General features: G+C 38.2%; 1 protein-coding gene across 2 annotated transcripts in view; it reads right to left on the bottom strand.

Moving 5' to 3' along the window:
• ALPK3 (alpha kinase 3) overlaps window positions 1-19,344 on the bottom strand; it is an 88,335-nt gene extending 68,991 nt beyond the window's left edge. For both annotated transcript variants that reach the window (XM_072147706.1, XM_072147707.1), the window contains exons 1-2: window positions 19,208-19,344; window positions 835-1,092 (exon numbers count right to left, since the gene is read on the bottom strand). In XM_072147706.1, the coding sequence (XP_072003807.1) occupies window positions 835-1,007 (173 nt within the window). In that variant the 5' untranslated portion in view covers window positions 1,008-1,092; window positions 19,208-19,344. The remainder of the gene's footprint in view (window positions 1-834; window positions 1,093-19,207) is intronic.
• Between the last annotated feature and the right edge of the window lie 222 nt (window positions 19,345-19,566).

The following is a 19,566-nucleotide window of genomic DNA, read 5'->3' as shown; positions in this document are numbered from 1 at the left end:
CAAGTAAAGATCTGTGTGAGGGCTTGTTTTCTGCATAACCAATTGCACCTCATAGTTACGGTATTTAATATTCCATGCCCTGTACTGGGAAGTGGGAACAAAACTACATGTTTTTAAAAGCAACCAAGATATGTCAGTTCTTTTGCACACATCTCTGCACTAGATTTTTGGCAAAACCTACTAGGAACCTGTATTGCTGGGGTGGGGAAGTGAGGGTGGGCCCCACTCCAATCGGACAGTCTGGGTTTTGGGCTGTCCATGTTATCAGTCTATAGCTGTGCTGGGCTGAAATAGGATGAGCAGTTCTGACCCACATGACCAACTCTGCACCTGGAGAAAACAACTGTGTGTTTACTGCTGTGTATTGTTTGGGAGGCTGTGCAGTAGGTATCTAGAAGAACCTATGTTTAGTTAGTGGCCGAGGACTTTAGTTAGTGGCCGAGGACTTTATTTTGTTTATACGTTGTTTTGCTGACTTTACTTTTTTATTGAACATAAAACTGGTTGCACCAAACGAACTGTGTCATTGCTGTGTCCCGAAAAAAGTACCGTGTACCCCAGGAAACGACTACCCCGCTACCTAATCTGCTTACAAGACATATGCAGCTCAATTTTTTTCCCAGTATGGATTGGATGGGTTGTTAGTGGAGAGAATTTCATGTCAATAGCACATTTAGAAATATATTTACTTAGAGAATTGGTGGCCAGTTTAATGCTCATTACGCTGTGGGCAATCTAAATACATTTTAAAGATACAAAACAAATAAGAAACTAACTTTCTTGTGCCTCGGCATTAACCTGCTACAATATCCACCTTAAAAGGTAATTACTTACCTGTTCTCAGGCCTCACACTGAGCAGGTAGCTTCGGCTGTCTGCCCGCGGAGAATAGACTGAACCATTACTATCTTCACTGTCACTTGTACTCCCATTACTGCTTCCATGGGAGTCATAATACCTTCCATTCCCAGGAGGCATACGGTTCATTGGTCTCCTTGTGCCCATCATGAGTATTTCCTTCTCTCTGCCAATGCAGTTAGCCACCTGCTACCCCCAAGAAAGCTGGTTTATGTCTTCCTCTGGAGACTAGAACCTAGGGAAAGAAAGGATGGTCATTGTCACATTAGCACTGCTTGAGACAAATAGTCATAAGGTGCAGGGTAATCATACTCTCCATGAAATGTAGCACTCTTTTTAATATGATTATTAATAGACCTAACATCTTAAGATGGCCATACAGCAGATTTAGACGGCTGGAAAGTCAATTTTAGACCTTTCAGAATGGTGTGACCCAAAGACCCTCAGGAACTGATAAATAGAATATGTAACATGAAGAAGACAGCTCAATTCTCTGTGTAGTGGTCAGACAAGGTTACTACAGATAATTTGCCATTTGTATGAATGGGAGCTAAGCAGCAGTAACACATTTCAGCCACTACACAGAGAATGGAACATCCCTGATCTGTGGACGGACTGGAAGTGGGACACCCACCAATCTGCTTTTTGGATATGTCATCAATATTTTCGTCTCCAAAAAATTCTTTAACCGCTTCATGATGTAACCAGTTTATAGCTTGAGGCTCAGCCCAATTTTGAGATTGTTCTTTCTTCCCATGTTGTACTTCATTTAAAATTTGGCTGATAAGTTCTGTGTTTATTTATAACATTTTTTTTTAAATATGCCATTTTTGAAATTCTAAATCATCTCATTTTTAGGCAGATAGTTTAACCATCTAAATTAGTTGCTGAATTTCCCATATGTCTGCTTTACATTTTCATAATTTTTTAAATGCCTGGATAATTATTTTGACATCACAAATTGAACATTGGTTTTCCGTATTTTCAAGGAGATTTCAGAATTGACTTTTTTGGGGGATTATTGTTTTTAATGACATTTGAAATATATAATATTAGAAATCCCATATAAATCAACCCTTTTTCAAATCTGCACCACTCAAATTATCAAACAGGAAGATTGTTTACAGATTGAGATATTCATAGTAATCAAATCAAAATAGAGGTGAAATTTAGAATGGTCCGAATTTGTCGCTAATACATTCATTTAGCCGAAAAATTTACACATTCACAAAAGAGAAAACCCATCCTTAACCCCTTAATGACCGCCCTATCGGGAATCTACGGCGGTCATTAAGGGTACTTCTTCTGATGCGACGCCTTTCTACGGCGCCGCATCAGAAGAAGATTTCGGGACATCGGGTTATTATAGTGCCGGTGTCGGGCTGTGATATCACAGCCCAGACCCGGCACTAACACCCGGGATCAGAAAAACTCCGATCCCGGGTGTTTAACCCCTTATACGCCGCGGTCAAGCATGACCGCGGCGTGCAAGTGTGTCCCCCGTGGATCGGACCCCCCCGGTGTGCTTACCGGGGGATCCGATCCCTCCTGCCGCTGCCCCGGGTTCCGTCGAGTGACCCGGGGCTGTCGGCTCCTCTTCTCGCCGGGTTCTGCCTTCCTGGCAGGACCCGGCTGTAAGTAACTGAGCATGCGCAGCATGCTCAGTTACTTACACTATACACTGCAATACAAGTGTATTGCAGTGTAAAGGCTTGAATAAGCGATCGGATGATCGCTTATTCAAGCCAAAAGGTTGAAAATATGTGAAAGTAAAAAAAAAAAGATTAAATTGTTTTATAATAATAATTAAATAAATAAATAAAATAAAGTCCCATAATCTCCCCAGTTACACATATAATGCAAATACAGTATATAAAACACAAAAACCCACAAAAAAATGTACATATTTGGTATCACCGCGTCCGTATTAATCTGTACAATAAATCTAAATCAATATTGAACCCGCTCGGGGAACGATGAAAAAAATAACCACGAAAAAATTCCCGTAATATACAATTTTTCATCAAACACTATCACAAAAAAAGTTCTAAAAAATGATCAAAAAAAGCTACATTCCCTAATATGATACGACTGAAAAGAACAACTCTTTTCGCAAAAAATAAGCCCTCAACCAGATCTGACAACAGAAAAATACAGAAGTTATGGCCCTAAAAAGTTGTCAATAGTAAAAACAATGCGATATTCTCCAATATTGGTTTTGCTCAGGAAAATTGAGCAAAGATAAGAAAAACTATATAAATGAGGTATCACCGCAATCGTAGTGACCAGAGAATAAAGATAAAATATTATTTTTACATTACGGTGAACGGGGGGAAAAAAATGCTAAAAATCCAAAATAAAAATTGATGATTTTGTTTGTGTCCCCCTTGAAATAGTTAATAAAATCTCATGAATAAGCTATAGACCCCCTAAATGAATTATCTATACATTGTATCTCATTCCGTAAAAATTAAGCCCTCATATGTTCGCATTACCAAAAAAAATAAAAATGTATAGGTCGTACAATGTGACAATACAAATCTGCTGTGAATGGCGCATATATTCTTTCTATACTCGGCCGTGCGCCCGTACAGAAGTTTACCACCACATATGGGGTATCAGTACACTCGGGAGGAATTGGGCATCAAACGTTGCATTGCGTTTCATCATTTAATTTATTCTGAAAATGTCAGTTTGGCCTAAATGAATGTATGTTCCAAAAAAATTCCATAGTTTCTAAATCGCAGGTCCATATTGTTTTAACCCATGTGAAACACTTAAAGGGTTAATGGACTTAATAGAAGTTGTTTTACATACGTTGAGGGGTGAAGTTTCTATAGTGGGGTAATTTATGAGGTTTTACTATTACTTAGGCCTTACAAAGTCACTTGGAAGCTTGAGTTTTGGCAATTTTCATGAAAATGAGAAAAATCGCACCTAAAGTTCTGCGCCTCATAACATCCTAGAAAAGTGAGAGGACGCATAAAATATCATCTCAGCATAAAGCAGACATTCCGTAAATGTAATTTATCAAGCTTTTTGGGTAGTTTTACTTCCTGTCTGGAAAGCAGAACATTTCAAACTAGGAAAATGAAGAATTTTTACAAACTTTTGCCAAATTTTCACTTTTTTTCAGAACGAATCGCAAAACGTATCACTTAAATTTTATAACTAACATGAAGTACAATGTGTCACGAGAAAACATTCTCAAAATCACCGGGATATGTTAAAGCGTTCCCAAGTTATAACCAATTATCGTGAGACATGTCAGATTTGAAAAATCGAGTCTGGTCATTGAGCTGAAAACTAGTGTCGGTGATAAGGGGTTAAATTTGTTATGCAATTTCTCTAGACTATGTAAACACCCCACATGGGGACGTTAATTGTTGTAGGGGGTGTACAGCGAGGCAAGGAGTGCCCTGCAGTAGCCAGTTTTGTCTTTTGTGGTTTTTAGTTGGTTCATGGCGCACTTTTAATGATGTTATGCAAGGGCTTATTTCCGGTACGAGATGCATTTTTCAGTAGTAGTATTTTGGGTTGGTTATGCCCTATTGCTGAAAATGTATTAACTATAAAAACTTAACATTACCATGAAAACATAAGTCTGGCTTTGTCTTTCTGTTTATTTTCTTGGCTTTTCTGCTGGTCAGATGTATCTTAACAGTTTTTCCTTATTGATACATGTGGCGTTTGGTCCGTCATTAATTTGCGACTTTTTAAAACAAAAGTCGCAATCAGCTCCAAACTAATTTCTACGCTTGGTCAGGGGCAGCCTTAGACTTTATTGCGACATTTTTAAAAAGTCGTAATTTTCACATCTGGATTCAGGTGATAACTCAGGGAACACAGCAGAAAACTAGGCAATGGACGACTTTGAAGAGAGACTGTCTGAGGCACAGAAATAGTTGCAAATGAGCAAATGCGTCAGACAAACAAAAATTTTGATACATATGCCCCAATATGCCTCAGATTGTAGATGAATAGTAATTAAAACCACATGTATTGGTGGTGTACTATCTGGTATAAATCATCAGAGTTGCATTTCTGTCTGGCCTGTGCCTTCCAAGAACTGTACCAGATTTGAACTCTGGAAAGTTTATGCCCCCTGCACCTGCTACTGCTCTTTACATGTTTCTGTACAATGACACTATGAAATGTTCTAGCAATCTTTATGTTGTATACCAACTGTGTCGTAACCAAAGCACTGTTTTTTTCTTAGAATTCTTCATTCTCATGTATATTGCATAAATGACATAAGGTCAGGTACTGCACTGTTCAGTCAGGGGACACTTTTGGAGGTTAAGGAGGGGGATTTTTACTCGAAGCAGGATGACAACAGGAGCTGTTCTCAGGTGTCAATGGAGAATGGCAAAATGAGGGAATACAAGTGCAAATTGTTGCAGGCACTAGAGGTGGAATTTCCATCTGACATTGAAAGCTCAGTGGCAGCACAAGGAGGAGAAATTTACCAATGTAACTGGAACATGAGTGTGGCCACAATGTGGAACCATGTTCAATTCTCACCAACCTCCACCACCATCGGGTACTTCAAGTGGAACAAAGAGAAAAAAAAGCAGGCTAGCTCGCCATGTCTTGTAGAAAATAGCCATGCTCAGGAACAATTCCAGCTCCAGCTTGTAAAGAGTATAAAAACTTCAATCTTTATTTGTCCAAAATCTTCATATTAAAACATGACCATACAAATGCTTGAAAGATCAGTCTACACATTTCAACCTCATTCAAGCGCTCTTGAGTACTTGAGTGCAAAGAGACACTTTCCTGAGGCAAGTGTGTAGTCAGAGTGCATGTTCACCACTGCCTGTGGTCTGAATAACTTAGTAGCAAGTGAAATACTGCATTGCCTGTTCATAATTTGACAATTTCAACTTTTAACTTGCAATTGTCAAATTCTGCATTACCCAAATTTAAACTTGCAGCAGCTGGATTTTAACTGCAAGGATGTGTGCTTTTTGCTTCTTTAACCCCTACGGGACACAGCATCTTTTGGCCTAAAGGACGCGGCCCCATTTTTCAAATCTGGCCTGTGTCACTATAAGTGGTTATAGCGTGGGAACACTGTGAGATATCCAGGGGATTTTGAGATTGTTTTCTCGTGACACGTTGTACTTCAAATTAGTTTAAAAATTTGGATGAAATCTTTTGCGTTTAGTTATGAAAAAAAACAAAATTTGGCAAAAATTTTGAAAAATTCTTTATTTTCAACGTTCTAAATTCTCTACTTTTGATTCAGAAAGTCATAGCACCCAAATAAATTCATAACTTACATTTCCCAAATGTCTGCTTTATGTTGGCATGGTTTTTTCAGATTCCACATATTTTACTAGAATGTTATGAGGCTCAGAATTTGGGTGCCATTTTTCACATTTTTTGTAAAATCGCCAAAACCTGTATTTAGATGGACCTGCACAGTTTCTAATTGACACTGAGAGGCCTAAATAATAGCGAGACTCGTAAATTACCCCATTGTGGAAACTACACCCCTCAACGTATGAAAAACCACTTTTAAGAAGTTTGTTAACCCTTTACGTGTTTTATAGGGGTTAAAACAAAATGGAGGTGGAGTCTGCAAATTGTAATATTTTTTCACAATACACTCATTTTGGGTGGAAAATTAAACATTTGTAATGGATAAAATGAAAAAAGGCTCCACAAAGTTTGATACCCAATCTCTCCCGAGTACACCGATACCCTACATGTGGTGGTAACCTGCTGTATGGGCGCACGGCCGGGCATAGAAGGGAAGGAGGCGCCATTCAAATCAGATTTGCCATGTCACATTGTACAGGCTATAATTTTTTTCTTTTTTTTATTGTGCACCTATAGGGGCTTATTTCTTTTGCCACATGAGATGCACTTTTCTAATACATAATTTTGGGGCATCTATAGCTAATTGGTGAGATTTAATTAACTCTTTGTTGGTGGAGGAAATGAAAATCATCAATTTTTAGGAAAATTTTTATGTGTTTTTTTTTTGGCCGTTAACCATACCATGAAAATAGTATATTATTTTTATTCTTTGGGTCGCCACGTTTATGAAAATACTTCATTTATATATATTTTTTTATTTTTTCCCATTTTTACTGAATAAAAAGTAATTTGGCAAAATTGTTGTTAATTTTAGCATCACCGTCTTTCATATGCATAACTTTTTTATTTTTCACCTCAAAAATCTGTTTAAGGGCTTATTTTTTGCAAGAATGATAGCTCTTTTTAGTGGTCTTATTTTAGATTGCGTAACTTTTTAAAATCACTTTTTTAGAGCATTTTTAAAGGGCATTAATAAAAAATCATCTTTATCAGAGAGTTTTTTTAGGTTGTTTTTTACGGGGTTCACTTTGCGGATCTAATAACGATTCTGTTTTATTATACAGATTGTTACGGACGCAGGGATACCAAATATGTGGGGGTTTTGTGTATTTTATTCAATTGTACTGAATAAAAACTAATTTGGAGAAAATCTTATTCATTTTAGCATCACCATCTTTTTATATGCATAACTTTTTTATTTTTTGGCAGATAAATCTTGTTAGGGGCTTATTTTTTGCGAGAACAGTTGTTCTTTTTAGTGGGCTTATTTTGGAGTGCATAACATTTTTTAAATCACTTTTTAGAGCATTTTTTATAGGGTATTAATTAAAAATTATCTTTTTTCGGAATGTTTTTTGCGTTTTTTTCCTCCGGCGTTTACCGTGCGGGTCCAGTAACAATTCTGTTTTATTATGCAGATTGTTACGGACGCGGCAATACCAAATATGCGGGTTTTTTTTGTGTTTTTATGTTTTTTATACTTTATTAAGTTTTTTTATGGGAAAGTGACATTTTAGGGGCTTATATTTTTATGTATTAATTTTTTATTTATTATAATGTGTAGTGTTAAGTGTTTTTACATATTTTTACTTATACATACTTGAACTTAAACCAGTGATGCTCTGATCACTGGTTTAAGTTCAATACACTGCTCTACAATACTATTTTATTGTAGAGCAGTGTAAACTGTCTGAGCAAGCTTGCGCATGCTCAGACAGTTTACAGCCAGACCCGGAAGGGGTCTGGCTGCCATGGAGACCGGGCAGCTCCGGGGCACATGCCAGTCCTCGGAGCTGCCCGGAAGAGGATCGGATCCCCCGGTAAGCGGCACGGGGGATCCGATCCACAGCGCTAACACCCTTACACGCCGCGGTCATGTTTGACCGCGGCGTGTAAGGGGTTAACACCCGCGATCGGAGCCGGCTCCGATCGCGGGTGTTAGCGCAGGCTGTCAGCTGTACTAGACAGCTGACAGCCGCTGCTTCTGGTACCGGCTCCGTTCGTGAGCCGGTGCCAGAAGCAGGACGTTATAGAACGTCCCCGTGCGCTAAGCATCTAGCCCCGGGGACGTACTATAACGTCCTGGTGCGCCTAGGGGTTAATCCTTTATGTAAACAACTGGGTCTGAACACCCATAGCGCCTTTAACTGCTGTGACATTAATATTTTTAAATTCATTTTTAAATGTTATTTCTTTGTTTATTATATTTTTTATGTTAAGTTATATTTTTAAGTACTTTAACTACCGTACTCAATTTTTGGCATGGCAACTGTTCTGCTATCTCCACCATTTAGCCCTCTAGCCCTTACTACCTCCATTTTACAGATATTTGTGGGTGTTACAATTCAGGTCCCCATTGATTTCAGTGGGGTTTGAGTTCCTGTCGAAGTCACAAACTAAATACCAAAGCTTCTTGGTATTTGAATTTCACCCAATCCACTCATCACTAGTCATACATTATACAGCATAAATGTTTTTCGAATGGGAAATATACAAGAAATTGAAGATTTAAAAGAATTGTTCAGGATTATAAATTTTGAGCAGCTTTGTCTGAGAACTTTTATGTACTGATGTCCTTCCCTTTCAGGGTGGAACCACCAATCACCCTCTTTGTCAGTAAAAAGAGGTTGCAGCAGTGATCACTTTAATTCCTTTACACTCGCTGATGGATATATCTATCAGGGAGCTGTTAAGGATGTATAAAGAGGGCTAAATCTACCGTGTGCCAGATTTAACATGCAAAGTCTGTCGCATGCCCTATGTTAAAGGTGCCCCCCTAAAAAAGTTGGTGAACTCTGTCTGGACAGTGCAGGAAAGTGACACATTCATGATTTCTGGCATGCGTTCTTAATGAATCTGGCGCACCAAGCATAATACATGATCAGAGCACTTTTAGTGCAGTTTCCCACATTCTTAGTAAATATACCCCAATGTTTTTGTTTTTGAAAATGTATTTAGGCACAATAAAACCTATACAAATCGTACCAAAGACCAAAGTAGATGTATCATTTGGAGTGCAGGTTGTAAAAACTGAGCCCACAAGAAAAATATACAAATGTTTTTTTCTGCCAATTTCATCAGATTTGGAATATATTTTTCCAGCTTCCTAGTACATGGCACGGAATAATAGTATATATCACAAAGAAGTACAAAATAAGCCATCTCAAAGCTCTGTACACAGTAAAATGAAAAAGGTATAGATTTTTGAAGGTGGGGAGCGAAAAATGAACAAAAAACGCTGCGATGCGAAGGGTTTAAAGGGGGATTTTCACACTTTTTTTGGTGACCTATTCTCGGTAGAGGCCATTGCTACATGAATGGGGGAGGGGGGGTCAACACAGCATCATCAGCTGCTTAGCACTTTTTGCTTGGCATTCATAGCACAGTGGATAGAGTATTATAAAGCATACACTGCTATTGACAACTACTTTTTGACAGCTTAACATTTTGGAAACTATATGATTTTTGATTATTTCCTATTAAACATTTTTATAGGTGGGAAAATGGTGAAAAAAGTTTGCTATTGCATTTAACATATGGGAAAGTGAATATTTTATTTGAATAGATCAGTCATCTTGGAATAATTGATTATTTGTAAGTGCATTCTAGGGAAGGGAGGGTTATATGAACGTTTAGTTTGCAGCTGGAGGCAGAGTGTAATAGGAACCTAAGCATTACAGGCCTGGGAGTCTAGTAGAGGTTTCCCTCCGTCATGCATAGCCACTTCCTAATGACACACAGTGCTGACCGGCCATGCCAGTTTGAAGTTGGTAGACACTGTGTGTGATGTCATCGGAGGTGACGATCGGTTGCAATGACTGCTAAGGTCATACTTAGACTCCCATTACACTTCGTTGACCCTGGAGGGCATGAAACCCAAAAAGTAAAGAGGATCTGGCATTTTGACTAAACAAAGAAACCCATGAAAATAAAGCCCCCAGACAAATGGAAACATACAAAAGTTATGGCTTTTGTAATTCATGAAGTAAAAAACAGAAATGTTAAAACAGGAAAGAGTCTGGTTCTGAAGGGGTTATAGTGGTGTCTGAGCATCCCTACTTATCATTCCCTATTATCTTTCCATGGCGCTAGAGAGAGTATGATAATGTTTGGATAATGTTTTCCATTCATTTCCACACTATACACACTATACCTAATATTTAAAATAAGCCAAGTTGTTGTAAAGGGGTCTGCATTTGCAGCTATCGCCTTACTGGAGTGCTTCTCTTAGTGTATTGATATTTGACCAGTGAATATTATAGAATTTTTTTTTTTAACAACCAGTCTGTAAAAATATTTGCATTTGCCTTTGTCTGGTTTATTACCGGGCGTTTAGCTATAAATGACCTATGCACTCCACTAGACAATTTTGATAAATAGGTGGAGATGCTATTTACATTAAAATATTATAGGAAGTCGACTACTAGGATTGTAAACATGCCAGTGTGGAGAGCATGTATGATTTAGGAATACAGGGTGGGACCTAATTGTTATCTAGGGGAAAGTGTACTGTAAGTAACTCTTATTTTCAGGGCTGCATGTGCTCCACAAAGCTGAAGACATCTGGCAGCAAATTCTGCAGCAATAGGTCACAGAAAGAAGACGTTGTTCTATTCCTGAAGGAGGGCAGTCTCCTGTGAAGTATTGCACCTTTGTGGAATCCAGCAGGTCAAAGACCAGGCCAGCACAGAGAGAGAAGGCAGCGGCTGTGAAAGATTGACACTCTAAAGCAGGGGTAGGGAACCTATGGCTCGGGAGCCAGATATGGCTCTTTTGTTGGCTGCATATGGCTCTCAGACAGCTGTGGCTACCTATCTACTTGGGGGCATGTGCTGCGGCTACCTATCTGGTAGCCGCCAGTCTTTATAGGAACCCGGGAAGTGGGCAGTGCCAATCAGTAGGGCCCTGCCCCTTTAAATCTGCAAGTGTCGGCGCGCGCGCTGGCCAGCCGGGACGGGAGCCAGAAAGTGGTGGGTTGAGTGAGCTCAGAAAGGAGCACCGCCACGGAGAGGGGCACGGGTGTGCCTGCGATCCGAGACCTAGATCCCAGGGGCATTCGTGACACTGGGAGTACCAATCTACTGGGGGGCATGTGCATATGGTACGGCTCTTACGGAATAACATTTTAAAATATGTGGCGTTCATGGCTCTCTCAGCCAAAAAGGTTCCTGACCCCTGCTCTAAAGGATGTTATGTATTCCTGATAACAGTGTAGAGTATCACAAATAGTGTATATGTCTGTTTAGCATACATAGGGTATATGTGTATATTCAATTATATTGTGCAGGATGCGATCAGCGGTAATGTGCTAGGTATATGGAGTCCTTATCCAAAGTTTGGAGTCTTGTTATGCCATTGGGTCAGCCTTCAGGTCCCTTACTGTTATGTTTCGTTGTTGAAGATTTAAGAAGTTCAGTTTATTTCAATGGTTTTGCCATCTATAGGGACGTATATGCGGCCGCATATACATCCCCACAGATGGGACTGTGAATAAGGCCAAACATAATGATTTACAGTTGCATAGAGGACCAAGTTTAAAAAAAAAAAAGGTCTAGCATCCGCAACAGGTCAATTAGTGGTAAGTGTGAAATTCAATCTCACCAGCTGTCTGTGAGACTGATGGCCGAGACCAGGCTAGAATGAGGAGTGGGGAGTTCATAAATTTAAAGCCAGTAGAGCCAAAAGGCTCCTCGTGATGTAGCCCGGAGCACCTAAGGCTCATTTACATAATTGTATAAAGTTATTTGTACAACATTTGTGCTGTTTATGAAGATAATAAAAACAGTACCTTCCCCTTGAACAAATGCTGAGCATGTAAGTTAGGGCAGTCTACTATAAGTAATTGTGATGATAGATGTCCTTTAAGAAGAGGAAAAATAATCTTTTATGAATTAGGTGTTATTTATGACTCCCTTTCCTGTTGGCACATTAGCATGTTTTCAATACAGGAGGTGGAGCCTCAGATTTTTAGTACCATGTATCACTAAGAAATCAAGAGCCCTGGTCCTATGGCAGTATTCAGTATACAGAGTTGTATATATTGAATTTCCCCATATCCCATTTTCTAGACATTCAATGTACAGTACAGAAGCAGGGTCACGAGGAATCTATAAGGGTGTGGTATGGGGCCGGGCCTCTGCCTGATCACATAGGCGTTTCTATGAAAACATACATTTCCCATGCTGTTAAATAAGCTTGCAATTATATAACTAATGAGAAAATATTCCTATTCCTATTCCTGTCCGTATTTGCGGCTCTGGCTGTCTTTATTGAGCAGACTTCACACACTAATGGCACATGGGCCCAAATAATGGAGCGTAGGTCTGATGTTTGCAGCCCGTGGCATGCACACGTTCCTGCATGGTGGCTTAACATGTGATGTCTTCGTAGCTGCCATTTAACTTCACAGTCTGTGCTCTTGTGAGAGACTGAGATCCTTCTCATGAGTCAGCCAGCAGGGCCATTTGAGAAGCAAAAAGCAACAGCTGAGTGAGTAACAGGAAAGATTTGGGTGTGGCAATCTTAATGATATTGCTTATTTAGCGATTAACACTTTCAGTGAACCGGTGAACTAAAGACCCTAATAACTGTTGCCAAAATTTCAGTATTTCTCACAGCACAGCAGCTACCAGATTTCTTTGTCTAATATTTTAAAGATGAAACAGGATATTACATCACAAAAAGCACAGAAAGTGACATGACAAAGCAGTGATGACAAAAAGTTTAACCTAGTGCAGTTAAAAAGTGGTTAAGTCACCCTTAAGCAACCACCCAATTAACTGCTTTCATATTGGTAAGAGCCACTGAAAAGTGAAATATGCAACCTGAATGGTTCCTTTGATTAATGATATCATCATATAATTATCCTTTAAGATATATCATCATTGGTGGCATTTGTTTCCATAAGCACTTACAGCTTCTCAAAGTCATCTTTTGTAAATTATATCACTTTTGCACCAAAAAGGATTGCTGCATGTAATATTCAACATCTTAGGTTATGGTCACATATACTCAAACGCATATTTCTCTAATAGTCACAGATGAAAAATTCCTGCATGCAGGGCTTTTTCATCACATAAAGAAATAACAGACACCTTAATGGAAGCCCAATGCAGCCATTATATTCAATCCTTTGGACTTTGGTTATTACAAAGGGTTGGGGCTTCTGTCTATTATGGAGCAGGACAACGAATGTCCAAGTGCTTTAATGTTCTGCAGGGGAACATTACAACTGCCACTGGCCCTCGGCTTTGGGTAAAATTGTGTGCCCCTATATTTTTTTTTTAATGGTTTGACATTTACTTCCTACATATTGTACCGGCGTCAAGCTTCTTAGATAAGGAGGGCTCTTGTAAACATGGGTTTCAAGAGTTGGCAAACATGTATGAGGCCTGGAGGTCCCTCTTTCTTTATTACCTTTACAGGGCCCCCACCACCACCTTGAACCCTGTGCTGCTGCCCAAAAGTCTTGTATAATAATCCACTTTTGCAGGTCTGCATTTACTTTTCCACACTTGCTAACTAAGTACACACCAGAATGCTACTCAAATCTTTATATGCTGAAAGATACTCCAAGAAGTTGACTGTGAGTTGTGACTACATCCAGCGGACTGACCACAGTGCCGAAGATGGACAAAGCATAGAGCACCTCAATTCCTGCAATTCCAAACCATGTTTACAGTCCGGTGCTACTGTTTTGTAGGGTACAAGGTTTCTTATTTATTTGCCAAAAATTTGTGGCAGCAAAGTAAAGACCCTCCAGAAAAGTAAAATGGATATTTGGACTGTAATTTTATAATTGGACATTTATTGATACATTTAAAGAGGAACAGTAGCTGTCTAGGTTTTTCTATTATATATACTTACATTGTGCATAATATAACAATCTGGAGTATTTTATTTAACAGGTAAACATTTCCATGCTCCTCTTTTATTTCCCTGGAAATTCTTCAATAAAATTGTCAACTTGATTTTACCGAGTAGATGTTTACGTTCACCGTCTGACATTGACCAAAGAGTACTTTCAATAGAGACACCGGGGGGAATGTATTATTGTGTCGCAGAGCTGAACAACACTAGTCTAGTACTACCCCAGATTCATCATTGTGATGATGACTCTGTAGCAGTGTAGGACTGTCAAGTTCTAATTGCAGACCAGCTTTTAGCAGGTCTACAGTGTGTTCACAATTTGGCATACCCTCCTTAATTTATTGGCAAGCAGACTAATTCCAATAAAACAAGCCATATTCTCCAAAAGCACGCCCCTTTGTTGTTAGAGTTGTAAAAAGGGACAACATAAATGGTCTAAAAGCCTGTATTATGGGGCACATATACTTACCTGCTTCAGCGAGTTCCCCGAAAGTGCATTGTCCGACAATAATGCACTGTGACGTGATTCACTAAGATTGTGCGCCCGATATCCTCCATCTGTCGCTTCCCCACTCAGGTCCGATGGAGTTCACCTTCTTCTTTGTGGTGCATGTAAGTGCATTGTCTTGCAATACAATTTGAAAGTTAAATCTACGCTCAGTCCGACGACCCCCCCCCCCCCCCATTTCTGCTGCATGAAAGCCAGCGCAGCTGCGTCAAAATCAGTTCGCATGCAACACATTCCCAGCACAAACCCGTTAAATGCCTGCCAAAGTTGCGCAAATCCTGAAAACATCGAACAATCAGACGAAAGTGCGACCTGTGACCCTTAGTAAATAAACCCCAACATGTCAGAAGGCATTTTAGATGCATATTTGGCGCATATCCATCATTTTCTAGCACATGAGAAATCATGAATACTCACCATGCTCTGACAATGGTAACTGTAATGTCTGTTAGATATTAGATTTCAGATTGGAATAACTGAAGAATCACATAATGCAGTATTCCAAGAAAAGATGCCCAAGAATTGTAAATTTAGCTTTACAGTTTTTTACCATTGTTTTTGCATTGTACATACACAACATGCACAAACAGCCTTTGGTATTAGTGCAAATGATTCTTTGTTATTTCAAGTCAGCCTAAAGCTCCACATGTTTAATCCTAATTATCTTATTAAAGGAACTGAATTAATAGGAAATTTGTAAAATATGACTGGCTCTGATAGTAGGAGCTTTCTAGCTATATATAGCTGTGCAAAGCTGGGCCCATGCAAATAAGTAAGAGAAAAGCAGTGGTCTGTGATAACCTGCATACAAGAGCTTTTTGTAGACATACAACAGAATTGCCATACAATGATTTCTGTCTATTCAGTAACCTGTTATTCTGCCATACAATTATTTCTACAATCTATGCCGAATAAAACTAAAACAAAACATTTCACATTAAAGGGCTAAATGCTTAAATAGCCCTATCTGTTTCAAAACGTATGTAACCCTTTAATTGATGGTCAAAAATTAAAGAAAGGGAACCACATAAACATGACAAGATACTGTAACATATAGTATCGTGCATAGTTTCTCTGTTTCTTAAAAGTAATATACATCTTGTATTGCCACATGCAGCCACTGTAGCTCTAAGCAAGGGAGACAGGTGAATAAATAAGTGACTCATAATGACCAAACCATTGACTGCTCTATTCTTAACACAGGGAAAGACTATATTTCAGTCAAGCCATGTGAAGAGTTTTTTAAGGACTGTTTTGTGGACCTCTAGGTTACCTATGACTCATTACAGCATGAACCATTAGGTTATCATAGCAAAGGTCTTGAGGCTTAAATCTATTAAGAAAAAGCTTTGATTCAAGTTAAACTTGAGTTCAATTTGTGTTTAATCCTAAAAATAAAGACAACAATGGGGATCAATTAACTTTCTCAAATAAAGGTGAATGTAAATGTAGTAGCCAATGACCATTCTAGGAAAGGGAAATAGAACTCTGATTGCTATGGAAGTTATGGATAATGAGGAACAAATAAATTCTACTCCAAAATATATTCCTTGTAATCTCTTTAGCTTGGGCTCTTAAGACAAGAGGCCCCAATGCTACCTTAGAAAATAAGGGTGATTTTATCAATTCATCCTTGGTGATTTATACACTCGAGCATGGTTTTGGGGGGCACATAATTGAGGTTGTCTATAGCTAGAATCCCACTATAGAAATTAGGTATAATAGGAGCCTTCTATTTTCATCCAACTGAACAAGACACTTTGAGATCATAAATATCTTTGTTACTGCACACAAGTGAGTTTGGTCTGAAAAACTTAGCCTGTGAGACAATACTCACTTGTGGGCAACAGGCTTAAGGCAAACTGCTATAATATCCCAGTTGTGTATCACTCAGGTCGCATTCACATATGACATTTTTCATGGTGATTTGAACTGCAATGCTAAGGTTTAACCAGTTATCATATTTTTAAGCGACATTGCGTTTCCATCATGCTTAGTAAACTCAATGTTATATCAACATATAGTCACGGGTGGAGACTTTGGATTGTGTTTCAAAATGCAATCAAAATCCCACATACGTATTTCATCAAGGAAAACTGATGTGACATCCCAAGAGATATAAGCCATTATGTTTTTGGAGTGACATGCATCATAATGGATTTCAGTGGCTGATAATAGTCAGATAATATTCTGTGACGTGACATTTACTGAATCAGTACAAACCTCAATTGAACAACCCTTGGATCAGTTCTGTGAAATGTATCCACACATTACCAGAATCAAATGTGTCTTTTATGTGACCTTGGCACTCTTTGCTTTTTTCAAAGACAGGCTACTGTGAGGAAACTTTGACATACATGTAAATTATTAAAGATATCCTGCTATCAAATACTACATCATGAAAACACCCCCTTAAAGTATGCTAAGCTTCTGTGACATTTATTTCTCTATTTTCTCAATATGTTACCCAAAACCATACTTGGATTGTCACCATTTGTCCCTATCCACAGTGAACCTCAAAATGGACAGTTTCTACATATAAACTAGGTCTATAGAAATACAATTATAGAAATGGAACAAGATACATCCTCCTTATCTACGCTCCTCTCCCCCCTCTCAGTTTAGTTTGTTACCCTTGCAGCTAACTATAAAATCTAATGCTAGTCAGAGAAGAAAAACTAGACTGAAGAGAGGCAAGAGTGATGCTGTGAAGAGTGTTGTTAGTAGTTTAGTGTTAGGGGGACTCTAAGCAAACCTGTGTCCTGGAATCCCAAAATGCCAAACCTGCCCCTACTTACATACAGAAAGTATTAAGGGAATATTTCACTGTTCCTCTTGATTTTAATACCAAAATACAACATCCTTATTTTAACCCCAGCCACCATTCTGGAATGTAAGGAATGTATATATGAAAAAACATCTCCAGGACTTTATCTCCAAATGTGAGTAGCACAAAATCAGATACTATATCATAGGTATGTTGTCATCAAATGTCACTTTTGATTGCATAGAAATTATGCTATGTACCTTTTTTAGTTCCCCATATCCAGATGATAAGACTGGGACACATTTGTAAGATCATTTGTAGCAACACCATTTGGTTATCTTGGAAAAATCATTGGATCAGATAATTTCTGAACTATAGAAATGCCTCAATATTGTTATATATATTATATATATATATATATATATATATATATAATACAACGATTAAAAAGCACAATTTTATTATATAGTGTGATGTTTCCACAGCAGTTGCAGACATGTAGGAATCACATGTGAAACACCTTCTCATGGCCAGTGAAAGCTGGAATTTTGGAAAACATCTACTGATAAGACAAAACACATCAGCTGATGTCTGATGTTACTGACTACCATGGGTAAATTACATGTAATAAATATTAAATTTCAGCATATGTTCTTAATTGAGACTGTTAGTATTTCTATAAATTGATGTTATGACCATGAGAGACTTGATTGACTTATCATGAGTAAATAGAAAAAATATTAAGCAGTACTTATAAACGCCCCAGTAGCCTCTGCAGTTAATTTACATATTACTAAAATAACATTTTAACAAGTTAGGTTAGGTTCCAGGATTATTACATTACAGATTATGGAATCTACCATCAGTCTACTTCTGATAGTAGAATTCTCATAGAAGGTTTCCTTTAAATTCACACAATAAAAGCCCAGGTAAGTACTAAACTATACAGCACAGTATAACAATATAAAATTCAGTGTAAGCTCTACAATATCATTTTAAGATTAATTTTTCATGCAGTATCTAGCCAGTTACAATTATTTTACTCTATGTGACAAGACAATGTCTAATGTTGGGTTATGATCTGTTGTGACCTTTACATTAGTCCTGACAAATCTGACAACAATTTTTGAATGAAAAGTACTATTTTGTCAATTTTAAAGGTCTTTCTATTATTTGACATAAAAATAGCTCAAGCTATTATACACAATTATACAAAGTTTGCAAGTGCTGTACATTGGATTTACATTATTATTATTGCCAGCTACCAAAAATGTGACAAGCCTATTTTAGTATTTCTCCAGCCCTTCTTGCAGTCACTATCTCTTTCGAATAAGATAGCAGAAGGGTGCCCTTAAAGGGACAGGGATAAAAGTAACCGCTCTACTGTATTCAACATGCTAAAAATAGGTATGACCATTTTATTTTAACATTTACATCAGAAGTTACTACTGAATAATTTTATAGATGGGATAGCTCAGATTTAGAGGTAAATCAATTGATGATTAACTTATTGATAAAAACCGATGACTATAGTATATCTTAAACTCTTTAAGTACAAGGAAAATCGCTTATTTAAGCCCATTATATATGGATATAAAACTGCTTAAAATCTCCAATAATAATAATTGGTAGTTAGTTAAGTAAGTCAGTAGTATACAGCCGTACAGTAACCCTAAAAAGGATCTTTTAGACGGAGTAATACAGTGCTGTAAGTCTTCTAAAAGTTTGCTTTTCTATATTGTAATCAAAGTACTTTTTTAATAAATTAGAGAAACCACAGATAAGTAAAGCCACTTGTCAAATTTTCACAGTATGACATCAGATTACTGTAACTTATTTGTTTGAAGAAATTACTAAAACACATGAATCAGAACTTACCGTGCAGAGATGAGAGCATTAGCTCTTCAGACAAGATGAGCAGAGGAATTCCAGAGGAAGCAGGTAAATATTGTGTGTTTGCTAAATCTCAGTCCTGAACTGATTCTTTCCGACCCCTGGCCAAATACCCAGCAGCAGCTGTCACTCATGACATGTGCTGCCCACCTGCTATTTTTAGACATCCAAGCATAGGGACGGTCACATTTTCCAGGAGGTCTCAGTAGCTTGGGAAGTGACTGGATGTTACTGGGGGAGGGTAAATGCATAGAAGACACAGCCATACGTAACATGTTTTGGTAGATGACTTTTGTTTACTGTGTTTGAGTAATGGGCACCTCATTTTACTTGACATAACGTAT

Source organism: Engystomops pustulosus, chromosome 4, assembly GCF_040894005.1.
Source record: "Engystomops pustulosus chromosome 4, aEngPut4.maternal, whole genome shotgun sequence".
Lineage (NCBI taxonomy): Eukaryota > Metazoa > Chordata > Amphibia > Anura > Leptodactylidae > Engystomops > Engystomops pustulosus.
This window is presented reverse-complemented; position numbering and strand designations above follow the sequence as displayed.